Here is a 26,636-nt window from a genome sequence, read left to right as displayed (position 1 = left end):
TGTGTGTGTTGTGGAAAATGCTGTTCTCTACTCCTTTCAATGTGTTTTCAAAGATGCCTACATACTATGTCACTATATCATATAGCATGGGCAGGGCTTGATGGCAAAAGTGGATGAAGCTACACCATAAGTCAAAGAAACATAAGAAAGTTTAGGCAGGACTACACCATATGGACACAATCCTGGCATTGCTGGGAAAATAATTCCACAGCTTTTTAAATATCCTGATCAAACAGGTTTTGTTTTACTGTTTTTGTTTTTAACCTGTCCTTCGCTTCAGAGTAATTCAGACGCTTGTTCCACCTTGCCCTTCTGCTCTAATATTTTTGTATGTGTCTATCTGTGGCCTCTATGCCTTCAGCTCTCTCAACAGCCTGTTCCAATCCCCAAATACCTATGCCAGTTTAATCTTATTTGCACCACAAGGTTGGAACTCCCTGTGGTGCCACTTCTGTCTGCTAGTCAGTTGCAGCAAAAACAGTCTTTGTTGTTTAGTCGTTTAGTCGTGACCTACTCTTCGTGACCCCATGGACCAGAGCACGCCAGGCAATTCTGTCTTCAAAAACAGTCTTAGGGCATCTTAAAAACTTAACAGATTGATTGTGGCATAAGCTTTCATGGACTAAAATCATCTTCATCTGCTGGATCTGATGCATCTAATGAAATGAATTCTATTACACAGAAGCTAATGTCACAACAAATAAAACTGTTAATCTTTAAGATACTGCCCTGACTCTTTGCTGTGCTTTTTTCTGAAGCAGTTCTTTAAACCTCAGATCCTTATTCCCAGTTGTAATAACCAAGTGAGAGATACATTGTTTGTATTTGTTCCTTACAATGGTCATTTCTTGCTCCCCTACCCTCCTGCTCTTCCCACTGTCAAAATTTAGATTCTTAAGTCCATTGGTTGTTTATGAACCTAGGCAAAACACTAAGCTTATTGATGGCACTTAAGATAATAATAAAAGTGCTGTAAAAATCATCACAAGGTCCTTTGAGGAATCCTGGGAGAATGCAAACTGGGCATAAGGAGATAATAATGTTCAGCAATATAAGTATGCCGAGAACAAATCATTCTATTGTCTGTGTTGTCAGTTTGTAAGTTGCTCTCCCCACCAACACACTAAACTTTTAAAATAATAGGTTCTAAATTGTGGGAATGCACATTGATAAGATAATTACACATACATTGCTCCTCAGAAATGGATGAATAAGGGAAACTGTTGTCACCCTCTATTTCTTAACATTTGTGATGGAACCCAAAAAGCATGCTATGAGCAAAAGGCAATTCTTGTATAAACACAGTTGCTTATGATTTATGCTGATTCTGCTCTGTATGATGTACCCTTGGATCTTAAGGAAAGTCCTTATCCTGTTCTGTACCTTGTCACTGATGTGGTGGTGTCCAAAAGGAAGGCCAACTTAACTGAGCATCTGCATGCTACACCTTTATCACTGGAATTAAGATAATAGATTAGCTAAATTGACTGTTAGCTGTTACCACCTACTGAACATAGAACAGTGCAACTCTACAGTAGCTTGGGTAAAAAGCCCAAGGCAAGGATGTAGACAACAATACTATAGGTTGCCTGTGAAACCGACTATTTTATAGTTGCAGTGGCATCATCAGCATCAGTGTATTGGCAGGAGAGAAACAAAGGTCAGCCCTGATTATACAGTCAGGAAAGGAAGAATGAAGGCAGAAAGGAGCACTGCATAAGGTCATACTTGATTTTTTAAAAAGCATTTTCTACAATTTAAAATAGGTGGCTAATTTGCAGAGCTTTTGATGTAGTTATGCCACAATTCCCATTAATCCCAGCTATGCTGGCTGGGACTGGTAGCTGTAGTTCAGTGGCAGCTGGAGACCCACAGATTAGCCACTTCTGTTTTAAAGACTTCTTAGACATGAGGGTTCATGGGGGGGAAATAGAAACGAGCCACCCTACCTCACCCTGGAAATTCCACATAAACATAGGCAACATAAGACTAGGACTAGCCACCTGAGAAACAGTTTCTATCCAAATGCAATTTTGGTTTTAAACGCAGTGTAAGAAGTCTCTATGGGAGTATATTGTATTTAAAAATGGGACATCAGAGTTTTTAAGGGGCTAACCAGGTTGGGATGGCTGGGATAGCAGGCTTGTTGGTTTTTGAATGTCTTATGTAGATTTTTCAATTTCATTATTTTGTATGGGACAATGACAATAAAGATTATCGTATCGTATCGTAACAACTCACAATGCAGCTAGATAAAGTACCACAGCAGTCATTGTACCCAGTTGTTTCTGGATGGAGGCAAGTACTCAAACTTGAGGGGGTTTTTTTTAAGTGTTCAAAGGACTTCCTATACAGTATCTCAGTAATCTTCTCAGCAGTTTGATGAGGTAGGCCAGTATTATCATCCCCATATCAGACACAGAGGCAGAGACTGAGAATGCCTGTGGTGGGATTGAGTAACTTGTAGCTCTCCAGATGTTGGATTCTAACTTTCATCTGCTCCAACCAGCATGGCAAACCACCAGTGACTATGGGATTTGTAGTCCAGCAACGCCTGGAAGATCACAGTTTAGTCCTTGTCCCCACAAGTTCAGGGTTTTTATAAAGTAGATTTTCCTACTGTATGGAAACTGAATGCATTCTACCTTTATGTATTGTTGCACACCACCCTAATCTCCAAGCAGGGTGACATTCCAGGGGTTTCAGGAGCTTAATCAGGGCTCAGTTTCCTTGAAATGAGAGACAGCAGAGACTGTGTTGTCTTTATGATACAAGGTTGATTTATACATCTATACAACCTGAGCCTACAATGGAGGGGTTCACAGCATTAACACCCTAGAAGGTCTTGCTTCTCCCATAGCCACAGCCTTGGATTCCAGAAGAAATCAGGCATGGCTCTCACTCACTGGCTTCTGCCGGCTCCTTGCTCTCAGCTCTCTCACACACCACTGTCCTCACTATAAGCCAGGTGAGGAAGCAGACCCACCAATTTGCCCTCTGGCACAAAACTACTTCTGTTATACTAATAACCATGCTTAGGCCCATTAACCCACAAAGAAGCTGGCCTGGCTGCTTCAACTATGGAATTCTACACAGTTTTAACCCTCGTTGGATCCAGAACCGCAGAATTTAGAACGGACTTGGGCACCGTGCAGACTAACCCCCACAACTCTCAATATTTTGCATATACGTTGTTTCCGACAATGCTTGCCACTTAGGTGCTTAATTAATAAACACATATGCCTACCATTATGTTTATTCACAAGTCGTACGAAGTTCAATGGGCACTACCTTCCAGGTAATCCCGTTAAGAGTCTTAGGCTAGGAAGCAATCCGATGCCCAAGCGAGGCTCACATGTAAAGGGCAAGTTACCGGGACATAAGCCCCCACTGCACGCCTATGCTCGAGCGCTGTTAATCTTTGCACCCCTGGCCTGACCTCTAGTTAGGGGCGGGAGGAGAGGGGAGTAACAACTCACTTTCTCCCCACCGCTGCTAACTGATTCCTTGGGTTTATTCCTGAGAAGAGAGGCATCACTATCCCTCCTCTCGCATCAACTCTCCCAAGCTCCTCCTAATAACCAGCAGCCAGCTCAGCTGAACGGGCCGGAGCGAACTTGGGAGAGAAGGCGGGGACCGAGAGGCGCCTCGTCGCTCCCGCCAACTGCACAGCGCTCGTCCCACCCACCGCAGCTTCCACCCGCCGGCGGCAGCGAAGACTGCGAGGAGTTGCCGGCCGACCCGCCTGGGTAAGTCCTGACGGAACCCCCGGAGGAAAAGCGGTAGAGCTCTTTCTTTCTCTTTCCCCCCAATAACGCGCTCCTCCGGGGTTACTTCCTCCTTCACACGCTTCCTGGCGAAGACGCCACTCTACCTGAAGAGGTGCGTCTCCCACAGCGGCGGAATTGGTTTGTACACAGGCGGCTCTTCCATTTCAGCCTCGCTTTGCTTTGCAGGAGGCTTCTCCCGCCGCCCTTTTACGGCTTCTGCTCTTTGCAACAAGTCACAAAACCATCAACCCCCGGGGACTCCCGGCGCCCTGAGCGCGGCGGGGCGGGGCTTTGCTTCCCACGAGCGCTGCGGAGGCGGGAAATGCCGTTTCCTTCTGGGGCTGCAGCCGGCTCGGTGCTCCCCTCCCTCCCCCGTCCACACACAGCGCTTGCCTGAGAGGGTTTAGCCTGAGGCGCGTGATTTTTTCGAGCAGAGCTCAGTACGACTGAGCGTGTGGAGAAGAGAACATGCGCAAAGTGCCTCTCCCTCCGCTCTGGGGACAGTCAGCAGCGTGTTAGGTTTCTGTGGGGGCTGCTTTGCCGGGTGAGCTGCAAGAACACCTGTGATAAAAAATGAATAAGGAGGCCAGAAGTCAAGGGCGAAGTGGCGGTGGAGGAGAAGGGATTTGGCCTCCACTCTGCCCCTCAAAATCTTGCAGCTGCCCAGCTTTTCTCTTCTGCACAGTAATTACTGGTGCAGGAGTCCTGGTGTCTTCCTTCCTGTTCAGTCCTGAAGCACCAAAAAGAGAGTTTTCAAGGCTTCCTGGTCAGAAGGCAAAAGTTCTTCTGTGAGCTCCTGTACCCGTCTTCAGAACAGGAGTAGGCAAGGTGCCACCCTCCAGTCAATGTAGGACTACATCATATCCTTGCAAGCTGGGGCTGAGTGGAACTGGATCCTAACATCTGGAGGGAGCCACCTTGGCTGCCCCAGTGTCTTAGATACATGGTAATTAACCAGTGAGCATTGCTAAGGTTGATAACTGAACCAAACTACAGCTGATACATACCCAGAGTCTTAGGAGGTATTAAAAATACTGATTTTTAATTAATTCAATTTAAAATCAAACATTTATTTGTTTGTTTGTTTGCTCGCTCAGCCAATTTGCAGTATAACACCACCCTTTAATTTTCAGGGCAGCTCACATGTTGCAATAAAAGAATGGAGCTTCCGAAATTCTTACCTGCTTGCTAAAACTTAGAAGCCTGCCTTTTCAGAGCTCTGTGCATGAAAGAGCAGTTTTAAATTTGTCGGTTGAAATAAATAGGCATGGTGGGATAAGAACTGATTTGCTATATCAGTAATAATGTTTATCATTTGTTAAACACCAGATAGGTATAATAGGCACATTATTGTCCCCTGTGCAGTCTTTTTGGAGTTTGGTCCCAAAGTGTCATTAGTACACAGATGACACACAGCTCTACTGCTCCATAATATCTGAATCAGGAGAGGCTGTGTGTGATGTCAAGCATTATCTGGGCACAGTAGACTAGATGAGGGCCAATAAAGTGAACCTGAACCCTGGGAAGACAGAGGCTCTGTGGGTTCGTGGTTCCTGTGCCCAAGAGACTAGAAAATTTCCAGTTCTGGTTGGGGTTTCACTTCCTCTGACAGAACAGGTTTTGGGGTGCCCCTTAGTACCTGCACATTTTGCCCCATAATTTTCTTTCTAGGAGGGCCTGAGACTTAAATTTTAAGAAATGAAAGCTCAGCTTCTGGGACATTTTCATGGACACCATGGTTCGCACAGGCATCCAGTTGGGGATCTCTGGCCTATACCTGCTCAGTCACTGAGATATTCGAGGAAACACTGTTGGTGGTCCCCCATGGTTCAGAGGCATGGCTCGTAGCCACCCAAAACCATGTATTTTGTATTGTTGGCCCAGTTTTATGGAACTCCCTTCCAGTTGAGGTTATACAAGCCCCCCTCCCTCTTGAACTTCTGGTGCCTATGGAACACTTATTTATTCCAGCAGGCATTTTAACTTATATCTGGTTTTATTGTTTTAACTGAGGTTTACCTTTATTGTATTTTCTGTGCATCACTTAGAGACTACTGTAGTTAAGTAGTATGTAATTTGTTTAAATAAGAATATAAATAAATAAAAGTTGGTGGGGAACACACCTTGTAAAAATAAACATTGTTACAGAAATTTGTTGAAGTACAGGAGATGTGGGAGAGAATTTCCACTAGAAACTACGGTAGGCAGAAAACATGATAAAAGTTCAAAGTCAATTGTAGAAACAAGTCCAGAATGGGTTTTAAAAATTATTTTATTCATTTATTCAATTTATAGCCATCCCTCACAATGGAACCCAAAAGAAAAGGAAAGGTTGTCCGCAAATAATTTAAAGATGTCTATTTTCACTGGCTTAATGAAATTTTTTTCATCTTCTAATTATAGGTTCACTATGCTTCTAAGTACGGAACAGATAAACCTAATTGGACAAGTGTTTGAGTCGTATGTTCTGGAACACCACAAAAACGACCTCTTGCTGATTTTAAGAGAAAAAGATGACGATACGCATTACCCAGTTATTGTTGATGCTATGACGCTGTTTGAGACCAACATGGAAGTTGGTGAATATTTTAATGCTTTTCCCAATGAAGTGCTCCCTGTTTTTGACAATGCGTTGCGCAGGGCAGCCATGACCCTTTCTCAATCCGTTCCTCGAACGGATGACTTTGTTCTTAAACAGAATCTTCATGCCAGGATATCAGGTATGAATGTCATCAGATTGCAACCATGTATTGAATTGCATTGAAGAGAAACTCTCCAGGCATTAGTGTAATTTATTTATTCATTCATTCATTCATTCATTCATTACAAAGAATCTTAATGATTATAGAATGTAAAAAGGGGAGGTTGGAGTCTGCTGTTTTGTTCACAGTTTTCTTTTCTCCCTGCCTGTCTCCAGACAGTTCAAAGTGGCATGCAGGATTGCCACACGCTTTGGGCAGGTCTCCACCTTTCCCTCCCTCTGAAATGGTTCTTACTCAGTCCCACCAGCTCCTAGATTTTACTGATGTTATTAATTATTGTTCCTTTTTTTCCATTATAATATTTATTCTCTGACCAATGGTCTCAGTCCCCCCTCGATGACTGCATCCCTTTGCTTGCTGGCCTCCCTATCTCTTATCTTATAAAGGGCAAAACAAGGTGGCTCCTATTATTCTTCAAATGCTTTACTTTTGGATCTCAGTTGTCTGCTTGTCTGATGCTTTGCCTGAGAACCATGCCAAAAAGATGTGCAGTAGCTTACTGAAGTGCTGTAGCTCTCTCTGGCTTGAGGTGCATAAGCTGTGCTTTAAGAAGGTCGTCGAGTTTAGGCCTATTAATAGAAAAAAGGATGCTGCAGGCAAAATGGTGGGAAAACATGAAGCTCTTCTTAATTTATGTAGAGAGTATAATATCTCCAAGGTTACAATAACACACACTCTCTCTCTCCAGGACCTATTTTGTGTTCTGACTGAACGATGGGGTGTTTTTGTTTTTAAAAGTACAGTGTGTTTTGTGATCTATTTTTATGTTAATCACTCCCCTCAAAGGCTTCCTCCCTGTATGCACCTGTAGTGTCACACTGAGGAAGAGTATTGTTATCAGGAGGAGATAGTGTGATGCCATCAATTTTCCCTCTATAAGGCCTTGCATATTTTTATAACTATAACCTATGGATGTATCAGTTAATATGAATCTGTGTAGTCAGCAATTCTATGAACCTGCAGGTTTAGCATTTATTTCAAAGGACTTAGTGAAATGTGTACAAATGGGGGGCGGGGATGCAGTTGGGGCAGGGGTGATCTGTCTTATAGAGATAAAGCAGAATATGGTCTCACAGTGATCACAGAATGCTTGCCAAGGCTTTGAGAACATTATAGGTTGAGATGGGAGTTTTCTGCTAGCTATCTCCCTATGTAGAATTCCTGTAAAATATAAATAGTTCCCAAGGCCACGAGGATATGGAGAAATAAAATAATTATTTTATTATTTATTAAATTTGTATACCTGCTTCATCAGAGGATCACAGGGTGGTTTATAATAATATAAAAATACACAATGAGAATCAATATTGACAAGCTGGAATGTGTGCATAGAAGGGCGACAAAGTTGATACAGGGAACGGACCACTAACAGTGTGTCTGTCTTATCTGGAGTGAACTTCAGTGCATTGGCTCTCATCCAGTCCACTAGCAAGGCAAGACAGTGGTCTGGCACATCCACTGCTCCTCCTGCAGATGTAAAGGAGAAGTAAGGCTGTGTGTCATCCGCATATTGCTGAAAACTTGCTCCACAATTCTGGATGACCTCACTCAGTGGTTTCATGTAGATACTAAAATGTGAAAAGGCTGTGTCAACAAAACCGGGTGGCATTGAAGAGCCTAGGGGTCTCATCCAGTAAGAATCCCACCACAGATCTTGTCAGCACAGGGCCTGCACCACTTGCCTGTAAGGAGCTTGAAACCACTGGGCATGGAAAGGAGGGTTTTTTTTGGCAATCTACAAAGGGTAATCTCATCCCATGAATAAAAGCTGTAAAAGAGCAACCTGAATGTTTTTTATTGCCTATATGAATCCAAAATAACTATTTGGGCTGTGGTGAAACATCACCCAAGAATTCTGGGGGTTGTGGGTGGCCAGCATATCATAAGCTTGACACTCACATATGCTTTAAAACCTCTGAGTATTAGTTATGTGTTTTAAGCTTATTACCCTCATGATATATGTGGTTATGTTTTATCTGCTCTAGCCAGTTGTATCTGCATTTGCTTTAGAAGTTTTGTTCAAAGTCATTCAAGTGGAAAACACTCCACCATGTAATTAATTGAGAATTGCACATGGTAGATTAATGACAGATAAGTTCGAAAGCACGTCAAAGTGTAAGTAGATAAATAGGTACCGCTCTGGCGGGAAGGTAAAAGGCGTTTCCATGCACTGCTCTGGTTTCGCCAGAAGCGGCTTAGTCATGCTGGCCACATGACCTGGAAATACTGTCTGCGGACAAACATCGGCTCCCTCAGACAGTAAACGAGATGAGCGCTGCAACCCCAGTGTCATTTGCAACTGGCTTTAACTGTCAGGGGTCCTTTACCTTTGGCTTTCTACTAGGGGCCAAGGGTAGCAAACATAGTATGCCCTAAAAATTGCTGAACTACAGCTCCCATAATCCCTGACCATTGGCCTTGTTCACTGGGACTGTTGAGAGTTGGCATGCCACCAGTTCCCCATCCAAGCTGTTAGTACGTAGTAGATCAAGTTAATGAAATACTTTGATGGTAGCTCTACATCAAGGTGTATCTGAGAATGCCTTGCAAACTTGTGCTGCTGGGGAATTGAAAATGCAGCCTTGATGGGATTTATCAGTGACATAAGAAAACATAGCTTTAATTAACATTTGTGGGGTAATATTTTCTATGTGCTGATTTACCAGGTTTGCCGGTTTGCCCAGAGCTAACCAGAGAACACATCCCAAAGACCAGAGATGTGGGACACTTCCTCTCAGTCACTGGCACTGTTATTCGTACCAGTCTTGTGAAAGTCCTGGAGTTTGAACGGGATTACATGTGCAACAAGTGCAAGCATGTGTTTGTAGTCAAGGCTGACTTTGAACAATACTATGCTTTCTGCCGTCCTCCAGCCTGTCCTAATGAAGAAGGCTGCAACTCATCTAAGTTTACTTGCCTCACTGGAACATCCTGTGCTCCCAACAGCTGCAGAGACTACCAAGAAATCAAGATTCAGGAGCAGGTATCAAATATATTTAAACTAATACCATGACTTTTCTGGGGTCCTAATTTTGCTATGGAAATCAGTGGATAGATGTTAGCTTCAGTGATATGTCTCCTCCATCCCTTTTAATATTGGCTATACCTTCTGCCATGATTCTGTGTCCCAGCCATGGCACATTAGTTCCCACCATTCATCTCTGCAAAATTAGGATCTCACAATAGGGTTAACACAAATTGGCAAAATGCTTAAACAGATGATATGCCCTGATGACTGAAGTAGCTGTTATAGTAACATGAATGCAAGCATAGAAATTATTATGCATTGTTTTACCATTCTGCCTGCATTCTACCTGTATCTTATTAATAATTATGGCAAACTTCAAATATACTGTGTTGAGATTGTACTGAATTTTCCCTGGAGGACAAAAACAATACAGTTACCGGCATACATATAGATTAAATCCCTGTGTTGCAGCAAAATCACATTGCATCTTCTTATAAGGAACATCTTAATTTTTAAGCAGACAACAGTCCTGGAAAATCACATTAGGTGTGCTTAAATAAACTATCAGGTAACAGTACCGTTCCACATTGCTGTTTAGTTATTTTTTTCTCTTGATATTTTTCCAGCAGACGTTGAGAGATGTGAATTAAAATGATCAGCACCTAAAATGGTTTAAGACCGAAGGCTAGTTTCATTGTCACTGATGGCTAACTTCCCACTCCATTTCATCTGAGCAGCATGCCCATTCAAATGCACTCTTTAAGAGAAAGTGCTTTTGTTTTAATTCAGGAAAAGTTTAGTGTTTTGGAAACTCTGTATGCAACATATGGAAATCCCAAGAAATGCATGAAATTGATGTACAAGAGCAAGGTGGCAATTGAGCTCCTTCCTAATTCCCTCCCCACCCCCAAATAATTGTAACAACCTCATCACCACATTGCCTTGTATTTATTGGTTTGACATGTCAAGTGTCCCCATGCTGTGAATTATTTTAAGACCACAATCCTATGCCAATTGATTTGGGAATAAGCCCCACTGAACATCATGGATTAAATTATGACTCAACTTGCATAGGGTCAGGCTGCAAATTATTTGGAAAGGGGTCACCATAGTATTCATAACCTGATTGAAATATAGACCAAATGAAAGCAGATTGCCTGGACACCATTGGGTAGCTAAATAATTATTTCCCAGGGATGAGGCCACAAATGATCAACATAGGTACTCAAGTGTAATTTCTGTTGAGATATTTGTAGGATTCTAGCTCAGGATTATTTTGAACATTGTTTATCTTGAAATAAAATACATACACTTGTTGCAATCTAGGTTCAAAGGCTCTCTGTTGGAAGTATTCCTCGTTCTATGATAGTTGTCCTTGAAGATGACTTAGTTGACAGCTGCAAATCTGGTGAGTTCTGTGTCACTGCCTTTTGAAAACATCTTCTTTAGGACTATCCATGTTTGAAAAGGTGAAAGCAGAGTTGTTACTGTCTAGTAGGAAACTGTTATATGCCATGTTGTTTTTCTGGCATTGTGGTCATACAATATGAAATCTTGATACTTTAGGACAATTGTGGCTTGTCAGATGAAACTCCTTTTCAAGGGGTACCTTTTTTTCTTTTTAGCCCACTGATATTTTTAATGGTGTTTTTTTTTTTAAATGCATTTTTCATTAGAAATGTATTCCATACCTTTATTTAATTTAATCTAATGGTAATGCAATTAACATTTCTTTTATCATGTTGCAGTACTAATTGCTAGATGAAGGGTGAGGTCATAGTTTTTTAAACCCTAAATGTAAATTTGATCTGTTTCCAAATATATTATTCTTTATATGCACAATTTAAAAATCATAATGTTTACCACTCGGTTGTTCCTTGCTTATAATTTGGTTGATTAGTGATTGTTAGCATTAAACTTTGTTTTTAGCAGGTATTGTCTTGTTTGTTTATTTTTATTTGAGCTGCATTGCCTCTAAAACTTTATAAATAAAGGTTTTTAAAAGTTGCTACATAGAAAATAATGTCATTGACATTAGGTGAAAGCTCAGTCAGTAGAGCATGAGACTCTTAATCCCAGGGTTGTGGGGTTTGAGCCCCATGTTGGGCAACAGATTCCTGTACTGCAGGGGGTTGGAATACATTGTCCTTGTGTTCCCTTCCAGCTCTATGATTCTGTGATTCCAATCCATCAGAGTGTATTTAGCTGTTAAACAGATGTCTGCTGGTATTAACCAAAGTTAACTGGGAGAGAGGCAAAGGATGTGCTTGCTCTGTATGCAAATGCTAAGTTTTGTTCCTGACTTCCCCATTTTAATAATAATAATAATAATAATAATAATAATTTATTATTTGTACCCCGCCCATCTGGCTGGGTTTCCCCAGCCACTCTGGGCGGCTTCCAACAGAGATGAAAAATACACTAAAATGTCACATATTAAAAACTTCCCTGAACAGGGCTGCCTTCAGATGTCTTCTGAATGTCAGGTAGTTGTTTATCGCTTTGACATCTGATGGGAGGGCATTCCACAGGGCGGGCGCCACTACCGAGAAGGCCCTCTGCCTGGTTCCCTGTAACTTGGCCTCTCGCAGTGAGGGAACCGCCAGAAGGCCCTCGGAGCTGGACCTCAGTGTCCGGGCAGAACGATGGGGGAGGAGACGCACCTTCAGATATACTGGACCGAGGCCATTTAGGGCTTTAAAGGTCAGCACCAACACTTTGAATTGTGCTCGGAAACGTACTGGGAGCCAATGTAGCACTTTCAAGACCGGTGTTATATGGTCTCGGCGGCCGCTCCCAGTCACCAGTCTAGCTGCCGCATTCTGGATTTTAAGGGAAAGGCTCCTGCACAAATCCTTAGAAAGCCATTTCCAGTCAGAGTAGATGATGCTGAGCTAGATGGACCAATAGTCTGAGTCAACCAAAGGAAGCTTTGTGTCTTCAGAATGTGATATGTGCAATATTGTTTTGACCATTCTTGTTTTTGTCCTCAGGTGATGATATAACAGTTTATGGAGTAGTAATGCAGAGGTGGAAACCTTTTCACCAGGATGCACGTTGTGATGTAGAGATTGTCTTAAAGGCCAATTACATTCAAGTAAACAACGAGCAGATGTTAGGTGTTATAATTGATGAGGAGGTCCGCAAGGAATTTGAAGAATTTTGGGAAAAACATAGGGGTGATCCCTTAGCAGGTTTGTAAAAGAGAATATAATAGATTAGTGGAATGAATAAATGCTAACACGTAATTTTTTTGGGGGGGGGGACATATTCACAATTAGGCCTGTTTTGTTAGGTCTGATTTCTAAGCTGTCTGCTTTTATGGAGGGCAGTTGGACACCTGCACTGTCAGTTTTTTACCCAATAATTGCACATTTGATTCCTGTTTGTTTCATTCTCACAGCATTTTTCCTCATCAAGATACTTTGGCATCAGGAATTTTATTATTTCTGAGCATTAAAAGCACTAAAACACATAGTTCAAAGCTTTCTCCCAGATAATAAATTCGTAGGAAATTTGATGCAAGTTCTATTATGAACTTAGTTGTACAATGGTACCTCGGTTTACAAACTTAATCCATTCCTGAAGTCCCTTCTTAAACCAATTCTGTTCTTAAACTGAGGCGCACTTTCCCTAATGAGGCCTCCCGCTGCCACTGCCCTTCCACCATTCAGCTTCCCTTTACAGACCAAGGTAAAGTTCGCAAAACAGAACACTACTGGTTTTGTGGAGTTAGTAAACCGAATAGTTTGTTAACAGGGCTGTTCATAAACCGAGGTACCACTGTATGCACTTTTTATATAAGTAGCTTAAAATGACATCAGAGCGTAATGGTCTGTTGTCTTGTTAGATGATGTGTTGAGCAGTATTGTACATTGTACTGTCAAAAAAGTTATACAGTTTTCTGCTTAGTGTGCAATAAATGGTGCCTAACTGAATTTCCTAGTAACTTTCATTTTAAATGATGGAGCAGTGCTGTAACTATTCAGGTTGATGGATGGGGAAGAGACATCCTAGAGCAGGCACCCCCAAACCTGGCCCTCCAGATGTTTTGGGACTACAATTCCCATCATCCCTGACCACTGGTCCTGTTAGCTAGGGGTGATGGGAGTTGTAGCCCCAAAACATCTGGAGGGCCAAGTTTGGGGGTGCCTATCCTAGAGTCTGTTCAAGGGAGAAGTGGCCTTGGGGACAGACAGCCACACTACTTACTTTATTAGTTCTGTTTGTGTGACCAAGAGGCAGAAGCCAGGAGCTGGCTTTTATGCGGGTAATTAATATTTACTCGAAACTAAGAGTTCTGTGTGCACTCAAATATGCACATTGTACCACTGCCTGTGCAAAGGTCCCCATTCATTTTAAGTGGAGAGACCTGATCTACTCAAATCTTCCTTTGCTTGAAATTAATTATTTAATGCATGAAGGATATTCTTGCTGATGGTAGACTTCTGTACATCTGTCAGAGCTCTCACAGCCAGAACCAGTCTGTGTTATTTCTATGACCCCTTGAGTATACCTGTGAGGAATAATAATAAAGGTGTTTCAGTAAAGCTATAATCTCATTTATTCCAGTAGCACAGGGCATGGTGGAGTGCTGCCACTCACCTGACCTCTGGTCGGTTGTATCACTGCTGCTTATGGGAGGTTAGAGGAGGAGGGGCGAAGCGGCATGGAGGTTGGCATGGTGCAAATGCACTGGCAGGAGCACTGAATTAGCTCCATACCATGCCAACCTTGCTGCCACCTTTCCCTTCCACCTCCCTGTAAGCAGCAGCAACATGAGTGAGCAGCACTTCTCCAATACACCATCTTCTACTGATCCAATTTCTACATGTTCTCTAAGTATCACTGCCCACTGGAAAACACTGAATCTGGGCTTTTTTTCTCTTCAGCGTCATATGAGACCATTCCCACAACAAACCAATATTTACAAAAGTGCCATCTGATCATTATTATTTTTAATTCACCTGTCATAGTCTGTTACTTTAAATCAAGGAGTTCAAATGAGTAGTATCTTAGACAGTTGCTTGGGAAATGTGTGTGATCAGATATAGTTTGTTATCAGCTGAACTAATTATTTTCCCTCCCCTCTTTTCAGGGAGAAACGACATTTTAGCAAGCTTGTGCCCTCAGATTTTTGGGTTGTATCTTGTGAAGTTGGCCGTAGCCATGGTGCTTGCAGGGGGTGTGCAGAGAACAGATGCTGCAGGCACTCGGGTTAGAGGTTAGTATATATAAAACCTATCCCCTCTTTTAAATACACGCAGCCCCCTATAGACCTGTCTCCTTTATCACTACACTGGCCTGAATTACTGCACCACTTGTAGTGTAAAAGAGCTGCCATCGTATGGTTTTTTAATCCCTTAGTGCTTTCTTGATAAAGTAGTCCTATGAAAGACACTTATGTAAGTTGTCATGTCCCTAAAAACTCTAGAAAGCAACTGTATGTTGTACACTTTGAGGAACAATACCGACAGTCACAGAAACAGCTTTAAATTTGCTGTACTACTTCACAGGACTGGGTCACTTTGTCACAACATTGTTGTGATGCTTTTTGTGGTACTTTAAAAATATTTTTTGATGACTTTGATTAGTTAAATTTAACTAATCCAACAGCAAGTTAATAACATTAAAATAAAGATTCAACCAGATTTTGGAGAGGAAAGAGCAAAATCTCACAAAAGCCTTGTTCACACATCATGCTGAACCGGGGTCGGCAGCATTTTTTGAGGCTGGGCCGGTCCACTCCCTGGCAGACCTCTCGGTGGGCCAGAGTGTGCATGCCCACATGTGTGTACCCGCTATTTCTGGTGCACTTCTGGAATGGAGGAGTGCACATGCACATGCGCATACACCATTTCTGGCACTCTTCCAACCCGGAAGTTGGTCCTCACAGTGAGTGCCGCAGTGGTGCCGCAGAAAAGAAAGCATGGAATCCCCAGGCCGATCCACAGAACGGCTGTGGACCAGTTCCAGGAAGCTCATGGGCCGGAAGCAGCCCATGGGCCTTAGGTTGCTGACCTCTGTGCTAAACCATAGTTAACTATGGTTAAAAGTGAATGTGCTGGGTGCATTAGGCTAAAATTGCAGGTACCTTGCTCTTCCACCCCTTCTGTTGTTTCATGTTGCATCTAAACTCAGACTCGTTTTGTTGCTCTCAAAATAAACCATGAGCTACAACCAAGGTTTGTTTGTGGCTTACCACTCATGGTGGTTTAGGGAGAAACAAATCATGAGTCTGGGTTTGGACATGATGCTTAGTGAAACCATGGCTTTGCTGCCGACAACACAGAAGTAGCAGCAAAGCAGCTGCAATTTTAGCCCTATGCACCAGCATGCTTTGTGTTCATCTTTAAACAATAGTTAACCGTGGTTTGAAGTGACATGGGTGCAAGGCCAGTATGTTTTGCCAGCCTGTAACTTCAAATAATTTTATTCCAGTCTTTTCTTTCCATACTTGCCTGTTATTTTTTCTTAGGTCTGTTACTGTAGAATTTTCAGCAAACTGCTTTTCCCTGTGTGGAGGGGCAGAAGTGCTGTGTGCTGGGCAGTAAATGTCACCACTTGCGTAGGTGGATATAATCCTAAGAGGTTTTTGAATGTGTGCATATATGCCATAGGTCACCAGAGCAAAATTTAAATGCCACCTTCAAAGCATTAATGTCATTTCTGTAGAGGGCTATTAAGTACAATTTTCCTGCAATAAACATTATCTAAACTATAGTGGAATATTCTTGAGCAAAGGCCATTTTTGTCAGATCATTCCCTCCCCATTTAGAAATGCCAAGTTACCACATGATGAGCTTGCATACTATCGAAAGGATGGGAAAACCCCACTAATGCTTAATCATAATCCTACTACTAATGTTTGTTAAGACATTAAATATTTTACATTTTCCTCCTGAGATCATATGAGATGAATTGAGGTGAATGATCATTTTTTGTAGCTAAGCAAAAATAAAATAAGAGCATAATTGTAATTAGGACAAAAAATAGGGAAATTAGTGTCTAGGACGTTTCCATAAACCTTTCAGCACATGATCCTTTCTTAGCAAAGTTGGGGGCTACATTTTTAAAAAATATATATTATTATAGTTATATCCCATTCTTTCCTACAAGAAGCTCAGGGTGGTGCACTTTCATTTTATTTTGCCAATACCTGTGAGGTTGGTTAGGCTGAGATCCTGCAACTGGCCCAAGGTAACCCAGTGATCTTCATGGCTGAGTGGTAATCTGAATCCTGGTATCCAGGGTTCAGTATCAGGGTTGGGCTATGCAGGTAGTATTCAATACATGTGGGCATGTCTGGTTCAGGGATCAGAGCAGATGGAGCACACAGGGCAGGTGGGTGAGATTCTTCTGTTTTTTGAGTGTACATACATTCAAGTACATACGATAAAACTGCCACTTTGTGGCTATCTTTTCATGGAAAGCAGGATAAATGTAAGGCTTTTTATTTTAAAGATTGGAAATTGGCAGGCATGATGGCATCACATTTCTGCTGTTTCATTATTTCTCTGGCCTTGCACCGAATAATTACTTTAATCTAAAATGCTGCTTTAGCAAACACTTGTGCGTTTGTTTCCCTGCAAGGTGAATCACATCTTTTATTGGTTGGAGACCCTGGAACAGGGAAGTCTCAGTTTCTGAAATACGCAGTAAAGATTACTCCACGTTCTGTACTTACAGCAGGAATTGGATCCACAAGCGCAGGTAAAATGAGACATCCAAATGCACAATCAACTGCGGTTGGAATTTTTGTTTATATTGGGGGAGGAGACAGTTGACAATTACCTTCTGAAAGTATCTACATCTTTAGGTTGTAATGAAGGAGTGGATTTTTTTTTTATTCAAATGACATATAACTCTTGGTAATAGTGCACTGAGGAAAAAGCACTCTGTAGGAAACAGGACTTGTGTTTTGAGTCCTACCTCAAGATGTTGATGTATCTATACATGACAAAACATATTTTTATTCCCAGAAGGCTCGATAGAACATGTGCTTTGCACACAGAATGCCCTAACTTTAATCTGCAAGCTCTCAATTGTAAAGGACTCTTCAGAACGTAAGAGTAGTTCTGCTAGATCAGACTGAGGGTCCATTTAGTCCAGCATTCTGTTCCCACAGTGGGCAAATAGCTATGCTTAAGCTCACAAGCAGGACATGAAGTCAGTAGGTTTCTTCCAGTTTCCCATCTGCTGGTACTCAACCTTATTGCCACATAGCCTTTATCCTCAATTTTTAATCCAGTCCCTTTTAAACCATCGAGCTTGGGGACCATATTTTCACACCCTGTTGTAGCAAACCCCAGAGTTTATATTTTACAATACTTCCTTTTGTCTGTCCCGTACCTCCTGAAGTTCAACTGCACTGGATGAACCCGGGGTGTCTATCTAGTATTATGTCATGGAGCAGAGCTATGTAAGGAACATAGGAGGCCATTGCCAGTTGGGCAGAACTGGAATAAATGTCATCTGTCACAGTGAAACTTTTCTAATATTTCGGCCCAGTTGTGTTTTCTCTTAGGGAGGACCTAAGAAGAATATGGGACATGGGTGGCACTGTGGGTTAAACCACAGAGCCTAGGGCTTGCCGATCAGAAGGTTGGCAGACAGGGTGAGCTCCCATTGCTCGGTCTCTGCTCCTGCCAACCTAGCAGTTCGAAAGCATGAAGTGCAAGTAGATAAATAGGTACCGCTCCGGCAGGAAGGTAAACAGCATTTCCATGTGCTGCTCTGGCTCGCCAGAAGCAGCTTAGTCATGCTGGCCACATGACCGGCTGTACGCCGGCTCCCTTGGCCAGTAAAGCGAGATGAGCACCACAACCTCATAGTCATCCATGACTAGACCTAATGGTTAGGGGTCCCTTTACCTTTCTAAAAAGAATACACTTTTATCTCCCAATGAGACATTTAAGATCTTGTTTGGCCTAGGAACTCAGTTCCCCTTCCTTCCCACACTATATAGCATCAAAGATAAAATGATACTCTGTGCATATAGAGGCTTCCTGATGCTGTCCCAGGCACCTTCAGTTTCTGTTGCTTTAAATTCTATTTATCATGTTTCATGCAATGGGGCCAGGGTGTGGGAGGTCTACAAAGTGTAAGACCCTGTCTCAGACCAAGTATGTGGCTGGCAGGCTGATAAATCTTTTAAGCCACAATTTATACATAAGCCTGATTGCTTGATGAGGACTACTGTAATGCACATACTATTATTTTGGTGCGGTGGAGGATTTGAGTTTAGTGTCCATGCATCTCGGCCAGCACATTTTAGTCCTGTATTTCTTTCTGTGGTAACCCACTGTGGCATGCCACGAACAGCGTATGTGAGAAGGGGGGGGGACCCCCACAGTACACGCACAATAGTATTCCACACAAACGTTTTGATGCTGGACCAAATTGTATTGTTAAAAGTCATATGTGCCTTGAAAAGGCAGCTGCGGTTTATGCTATGCTTCCTGCTTTCCAAACAGAGGCTGTTTAGAATAGTCTTGCATATGTACTGAACAAGTAGTATATTTAACTTTTTCAGCTCAGTTGGTTAGAGCGTGGTGCTGCCAACGCCAAGGTTGCAGGTTTGATCCCCGTAAGGGACAGTTGCATATTCCTGCATTTCAGGACTAGATGATCCTCAGGGTACTTTCCAACTATTCTATGAGATATCTAACTTCCTGTATTTCCCTCAACCCCCACCCAGCCTGCAGGGGAGGAAAAATAAATAAATGTTTTAATAACATATTTAGTGTGGCCTAAGCAAACCCTCAGAATTACTTAAAAATAATTTTTATTTATACATCCACTCAAATACTTTTTCCTTATAAACTTTCTACAGAATGTGGGGATTTTAAAACAAATTCTTCACATATTGAATATGCAATTCCCGGGAAATCGTTTCTGGTGATGGTGTGTGTGTGTGTATGTGTGTCTCTGTGCTGTCTGTCTACATCCTAACACATACATAGCGCTGAAAGTTAAGTCGGGTCACATGCAGTCCATATGAGATTCTAACATAACATTTAGTGAATTTTCTGATGTTGACCATCCTTTTGAAGCAGAAGGCAGTGCATCTGTAGAAAGGAGTGACTGAAGGTTTGGGTTGCTGCTCTCTGCATCTGTCAGTTTTTCAGTGTTGTCCTCCCAATTAATGTGGAATCTTGTGACCCTGGGGTTAGATGCCAAAATATTCCTCTGGAGCTGCAAAACAAGGACATTCACATCAACATTTTGGAGTTGCATCAGACACTCTTGACTTCTGAAGCAGTCTTAGAACAAATTCAGGACAAAGCTCTTTTTAAAATTTGACTTGCTGATTTATTTCTTAGCATTTTAATTCTATGTAACAAGAGTATTTTAATAGATAAGCAAAGCATAATAACTCCTACCTTAGAAAAATCTGGCTTCACCGGAGGATTTTCTCTCAATTCTGTTTCAGTATATTCATTGTTCACATAATAGCCAACTCTAATAAATTCTTGACCTCTGTAGGTGCAGGTGATTAACACAACTGTGACTCCTACAGCATCTGCATCAGGAATTAGTCCTGGATTAGGAGCGTCTGCCTGCAGCAAAAAACAAAACACAAGATTGACCAATGCTCCCCCACTTTTTTTGTTTGTTAAGGAACCACTATGCGCACAAGATAAAGAGATTTGGCACAGTACTTACTGATGAACTAAGAAGCACAAAAGTTCTAATCTTCAAAGACATATACTTCAGGTTTTCATTCAAGGACCATCCTGTAATTGTTTCAGCTCCTTGATATAGATTAGTTATATTCCAAGCTCATTTTATTTTTTGTAAGGTCTTTTAACTTGTTACTAGATTTTTTTTGTTAGTGGACTTCCTTTAGTAAAACAAACCAGGTTGTACCCAATCTGCCTTAATTTTTTACCCAAAAGAGCAAACATCACAGCTTTTAGCTGTGTGGATTCACCCAGCTATTTACATAAACACACACATACCTCGTCTGCACATAATGTTAAACCATGGTTCATTTGAATATCTGAACCCTGCCCTGCAGACTAATCATTTTTTTCCTGGCAACAAATCATTATGTGAGGCCAGTTTGTTGTTGGCGTACAAACCACAGCTTGTTTTAACTATGGTTTGTCATGTCTGAACATAGCAGCCTTACCTAACCATGCTCTGCTTAGTAGCTCCAGACTAGACACACACCAAGCTACAGAGGCACAAGGCAAGAGCCACTGGGTAACAAACCAAACTTTGGAGAAACAAAACATTGGCTTCTTGAACACATCATGGTTAAAACCAGCTACATACAAATGCAATTACGTGACTGTGTAATAATCCCCATGCAGAGAGATGCACAGAACTAGAGTGTATTAGCTTAGCAAGTGCAATCTGTGCCACAATTGCAAGTCACACAGTGTTCAGTGGCCTCTAAACGCACTTGTTTCCCCCTTTCCTGAAGAACACTCCGCCCAAAAAGCATTGTGTGCTCTTAATATTTCTGTGCAGATTTTTGGCCCCACAGAGGTCCCAATGAGGCTGACAAATTTTATGTATGCATCTATATTGCCGCCAATTAAGGAGGTGACCAGAAGCAACATATAACCATTAACTCACGGGTTCAGATAATGTTAAAAGCCGTCTACAAAAATGACATTCCTTTACAGCCCTCTTGATGATTTGGAGACTGGGCTAGATGGGCCCCCTAGGGTTGTAAATTCCAGAGCCCAGGCACATTTACAAAGAAGTCAGTATCCTGCACACCCACCACTTGCATGTCAGAAAGCAGGAAGACACACAGCCTCCCCTGAAAAGTATCTAACTCATACTCAGTGTGAGCAGTTGCAAGTCTGATGGTCAAAATATTACCTACGATTGCATATACATAGCTTATGTTACTGTATTCATGAAAAATGCATGAAAAATCGTTCCTCTAAAACACTAAAAAAAGAAATCCTACTGAAATTAAATTTATTACTCCATATACAGTACTTCCCTCCCTTCTATTCCCAGAACAGATTTTTCTGTAGCAACTCTCTCTCTCATAGAGAAGAGCTAACTTACTGTTTATGATGAATAGCTCACACGCTTGGGTATGTATATCCCCATGTTCTTGGTTAAAAATCAGCGCCCAGAGGAAGAGCTGTCCAGCCTTGGGTTAAACATTAGATTTGCTACCCTTTTAAAGCAAAGGGCAGTGCTGAACTTCAGTCACCTGTAATTTGTGACTACTTGTCGCAAAAGTAGCCATCTGAACATAAACACACACAATGTTTTATAATTTCCTAACTGTTTAAAAGCGGACTTGCCTGAAATACAAACATGTGTCTTCCTGCAGGAACAGGGCCCACCAAAACTGAATCTAGAACTTGATCGTACTCCTCGCTTTCTGCAGAGCCCACATAGATAATTTTCCATTCCAAATCTACATTAGAAGAAGAAAAAACTTTTAGTACTTTTGCTTTAACCTAAAATAAAATGCATAAAAACTGTAGCCTCTTAACATTAGTAAAGCCAATTGACATTAACTAGATGATGTTTACATTTATTTGAAAACAAATATTGAAAACCAGCAGGGCTGGCTGAAAATAATTAGTATTTACATCCAAGGAAATGTTTTACAACACTGAAAAATTGTTTTGAAGAGGTTTTTTGATACTAGCACTTTTAAGTGTTGTTGTAGACAACTGTAGCATTCTGCTCAATTACTGCATGACTTCGTAATATTTAGTAGTTGAGGCTGTAGTCCTAACCTGTTACTTGGGAGTAAACCCTGCTGAATTCAACAGGACTTCACTAGACAGTAGGTTAGGATAGCAAGTTCTGGAGGAGGTCTTTAAGTATTCTTCCTGCCCGCCTAGGGCAAAGACGTTTTTGAAGGGTGGCGGCAGAAGTTGCTTGCTACCTCTAGTAGGGAAAGTGCTGCTGACCTCACTACCCCGGGAGGGGGCAAGGGTGGAGGTCCGAAGAGAGGCTTATTAGGCTATCCAGACGAAAAACAAAACACCCACTACAAACCTCCAGGGCGTTCCCCAAAGCGAACTTCCGTCTGAAAGGGGTGTCACATTTAAAAAGTTATGCAAACGTAAAGTAGTACCAGAAGTGCTTTTAAGGCCATTTAACACTTTTTTAAAAAAGGCATCGCTAAAATTCTGTTTGTTTTTTCCCTAAAGCGTTTTAAACATGTCACACACACCCCTTCTTGCGGGCACTAAAAGCGGATGAGTGGAAACCACTTAACTTGCAGGTGTTCTCAGCGCCCCCCCCCCCGCCCATCTGTAGCTCCCTTTTGGTTCCTTTGCACTGGGTAGTTGTGCCTCTCCCGGCTCGCCTCCCCCCACCAAAACCCGAAGCGTGCGAGGTGTTTCCGTTGAGCCCTCCTTCTCCCGCGTACGCGCCCCGCCGCCCCCTCCAACACACACCACCAGCAGCAGCAGCAGCACAATGCTGGCAACATGGCTGCTCCCAGCGCTCAAACAAGTTCCTTGCAACTTAAAGGCTTGCTTCCCTTCCTCGCGAGCGGAAGACCGGAGAAGCTGGGCGCACCGTGCGGGCGCTGCCGGGTTGGGTGGGAGAGAAGGAGGCGGCGGCGGCGGCGGCTGCAAAGCCCACCGTCCTTCCGTCATGCCAGATGCAGAGGTGGAGGAGGAGGAGGAGGAGAGGGAGCAGCAGCGAGGCCTTTGCAAACTTTAAGCCTGGGAAGGGAAATAGCCCGAAAGGGCTTGGCCAGCGCCGAGGGGGCGAAAAATCCACCCCGGCCAAACTCACCTTCGGACAGGTCCTCGATGCACTCGAACGTGATCTCGAACTGGAAAGGGTTGTAGAAAGGAGAAGGGTTGTCCAGCACCACGACGTTGTTCACCTGAACCTTTGCCATATTTCGGGGAGGGGGGGGAGGGGAGACCCGCAAACAATAGTCGCGGCGTGTTACCGCAGCCCGAGAAAAGTCCAGGGGGCTCCCCTTTTGCAGGGCGCGAACCCCAGCGCCGGCAAGCGAGCACGTTGAGAGTTAGGAAACTTTGAGGTTTGGGTTGCTTTAAAAAAAAAAAAAGCACCACCCAAAAACTCGCCCTTCTCCGTCTTCCCCTTTCTTGTTTTCCTCTCTCTTTTTTAATGTTGCACCGAGAGCACTCCACACTGTTTTGCAGCTTTCCTGTTACACTAAACTACAGCCCATTCTGCTCTGTTAACTGGCAGGGCTGGCGCGGATTGGCTGCACGCTGAGCTATGGCCCTCCTCCTGCAGCCGAGGCTTCCCCGAAAGAGCAAGATGGGCTCCCGTAGCCCGACTGGAGTGGGAAGCTTTAGCTGGCGCTCCACCTGCTGGACCAGAGGAGGGTGAAAGGGCTGGAGAGCGAAGCGAGCGAGGCTCTTGAGAGAAGTGAACTAGCAAGAAAAGGGGTCTTGGCGTAATTGAAGCGAAGTGAAAAGAAAAGGGGAAAAGAAACACTGCCCATGTTGATTGCTCCCCCCGCCAAAAAAAGAATAAATGGTGGGCTTTATTTTAAACTAATGATTGCATGTATGTGTTTTTAGGATGCCTCCATACCTCTCAATATTCTGTGGAATGGATTTGTGCAGTTAAAGTGGATTAAAGCACACACTCGGCCTAATGCAACAAATCCTCTTTTAAAAAGAAACAGACCTTTTTTTTGCGAATTGGAAAGTGAGTGAGGAGTGCATTGAAAAGTGTGGAATAAAAGAGTGGTGGTCTGCAAAGTGCATAAACACACCACACCACACACCCCCATGGAGGGGCTGAGCCAGCTGAAGATCTGCTGGACTACTACCCCGGCTGACGTGTGGAACAAGACCGTGAATGTAGGGGCTACGCCACTCCATCGTTCCATCATTGCCTGGCCCAGGGTTTAGATTGCTCTCCAAAATAGCTCCCACTTGCTTTCTGGATTCAATTTAAAATCTTCGTTTTTGACTTTTAAAACCCTAGATAAATAGTCTGGGCCCAGGTTAGCTTAAGAATTGACTGGTCCCTCATAAACCTACCAAAGTGCAGGCTCCTCCTCAGAGGGCTTGTCCACACTGAATTTTAATGTGCACTTGGAGCTGTTTGTGTCTCTGTTTTTTGGGTGGTGTCTACATTATGTCTTCAAGTGGCACAGACTGAATTTGGATTTTGGATGGGAAACATTAGGATAGGTTTGGGAGGCATAAAATTGTACTTATGTACATACACAAACACGCACCTGGAAACAGCAGTCCACATAAGGCTTAATGCCCTATTGTGGACACCTCCAGAGGCCCTGCTTTTGTGTGTTCTCCCCTTCCGAAACACAGTAGGTGGCAAGATGAGCCAGGGCCTTCTCTGCAAGGGCATCAAAACTGTGGGACTTCATAGTTTGCCTTTGTTTTCTTGCTAACTTTCAGATGCCAGACCATGGTAGCTCTCTTCTGGAGGTCTTTCAGATTGCCTTGATTATCCCTTTGTCTTTTATTCTGCTGCTCAGGTTATTGTTGCTGCTAATTACCTTTTCACTGGTGTTTTAAACATATGCTATGTTTTTGTAGCGTTGTGGAAAGATAGGATTCAGGCAGTTGGTAACAGGAGCAGTTTCTATTTTTTAGTGATAGGTGGCGTTTTCTTGTGGTTGCTTGTTGGCTCGCACAGGAAGCCTCTATGGAACCCCCAGAGGGACAAACTAGGGATGACAAATACAGGAACCACCTAGTGGTTGTTCTCTTGCACTACAACGTTTTAATCATGTCATTGTGTTGCTTATGGACATGTGACTTATAAGGCATTGTCACTCACGGGCCAGCTCTTTTTAAAATTGCAGTGTGAGGAGGAAGTCCCAGGTTCCATTTCTTGCTGCACACACCACAAAAGCTTTAATGGTGCAATTGCACCTCTTTAACTTACTACTCTGGTTCTGCATCCTAGGTGTTTACTTGCACAAGTGCACTTCACAGCTGTTGATAAGTAGAACAGTCATTTTACCAGAACTTACACACCCTTTGCGTAGCTCAGCGGACAGCAACATACTCAAAAAGAAACCACCGGAGCAGCAGAGAGAAGGATGCACTGCTACTGTGCTCTCTTTCATAAATGCAACTGAATTTTAAGTTTCCTTTGACAAATGAATGTGAATTGATTTTCCATTAGTCTATTTATACTATAGAATATCATGAATGATAACATACCAGATTTAGGGTGCAGGCAGGTGTAATGTAAAGAGAGAACTTGCAGGAGGTCCCTTAGCCAAAGTATGAGTCTGGCTTCCATCCTTGGTTTGCATTTTGAATGACAGGTATACATTAGCAGTGTTCCTGTTTCACACCACCCCAATCTCTGAGCAATGCGAGATTACAGGGGTTCCAGGCACTTATTTAGGGCTTGTGTTTCTTTTGGAATGAGAGACAGTGGAGAATGTGGTGTCTCTATGATATATGGTTTACTTACACATATATTCAACCTGAGACTACATGTAGAGGTTCACAGCATTAACACCCCCCCCCCAAATGGTCTTGCTCCTCTCATTGCCACAACCTTGTATTCCAACAGAAATCAGGCATGGTTCTGTCCCCCAGCCGCCCAGCTTACAGCCTTGCTTCTACTTGCTAGTTCACATAACTCAACTCTCAACTCTGCCCTTTGTCTTTCTAACTACCAGTGAGTTGAAGGAGGGGGGGGTCACCCCTTATTCATCTGGTACAGAGCCATTTCCTTTGTTACCTTAATGACCCATACTTACCTCATCAGGAAGCTAGTCTGGTTCCTCCAGGAATTGAGTCTGTGCTGGATCCAGAAATTAGGAGGAGGCTCAGGCATACAGCCTACACATACCAATACATACCCCCCCCCAAAAAAAAACCTCATAACACTAGTTTCTCCATCAGTTTTCCCCCTCACACATGCTCCAAGCAGGCTGTTCACTTCTTATTTATTTATTTTTTAATCTGCATGTACTCAGGTAAGTAAGTTGTTGTTTTGCCTTGTTAATTAAGAAAATGATTTTTTTAAACAAACAAACAAACAAACAAACACTAAACTTCCATAGGGAATTCTGAGGAAGTTTCATGGTAACAAAAGGCACTAGCTGCACCAGGTCTGTCTTCACCGGAAATTGTACTGCTGTCACCCTTACTTATTTTAGCCTTGTTCAAATGAGATTGAGCCAGAGTTGCTCAAACAACACTTTTCTGTTCC

The 26,636-nt window shown here is 42.7% G+C and overlaps 2 protein-coding genes across 9 annotated transcripts in view; one reads left to right on the top strand and one right to left on the bottom strand.

Moving 5' to 3' along the window:
* Positions 1-1,617: 1,617 nt before the first annotated feature.
* Positions 1,618-26,636, top strand: part of MCM9 (minichromosome maintenance 9 homologous recombination repair factor) — a 49,099-nt gene continuing 24,080 nt past the window's right edge. For 2 of the 8 annotated variants that reach the window (XR_014562246.1, XM_083731082.1), the window contains exons 1-7: positions 3,948-4,792; positions 6,174-6,490; positions 9,199-9,515; positions 10,827-10,908; positions 12,494-12,694; positions 14,599-14,724; positions 17,094-17,213. Coding sequence is in view for 7 of the 8 variants with exons in the window: in XM_083731082.1 (XP_083587208.1) it covers positions 6,181-6,490; positions 9,199-9,515; positions 10,827-10,908; positions 12,494-12,694; positions 14,599-14,724; positions 17,094-17,213 (1,156 nt within the window). In the remaining variant the exon portion in view is untranslated. Of the gene's footprint in view, positions 1,722-2,795; positions 3,909-3,947; positions 4,793-6,173; positions 6,491-9,198; positions 9,516-10,826; positions 10,909-12,493; positions 12,695-14,598; positions 14,725-17,093; positions 17,214-23,669; positions 23,921-26,636 lie in introns of those variants that run through there. The other 6 variants (XM_083731086.1, XM_083731084.1, XM_083731080.1 and 3 more) reach the window with 6 other exon arrangements.
* Positions 19,271-23,678, bottom strand: ASF1A (anti-silencing function 1A histone chaperone). The gene is made up of 4 exons (XM_083731523.1): positions 23,241-23,678; positions 21,778-21,897; positions 19,886-20,058; positions 19,271-19,697 (listed from the first exon to the last, which is right to left on the bottom strand). The coding sequence occupies exons 1-4, from the start codon at positions 23,347-23,349 to the stop codon at positions 19,485-19,487; spliced, it is 615 nt and encodes a 204-aa protein (XP_083587649.1). The 5' UTR covers positions 23,350-23,678; the 3' UTR covers positions 19,271-19,484.

Source organism: Podarcis gaigeae (genome assembly GCF_964106915.1).
Source record: "Podarcis gaigeae genome assembly, chromosome: 3".
Taxonomy (NCBI): domain Eukaryota; kingdom Metazoa; phylum Chordata; class Lepidosauria; order Squamata; family Lacertidae; genus Podarcis; species Podarcis gaigeae.
This window is presented reverse-complemented; position numbering and strand designations above follow the sequence as displayed.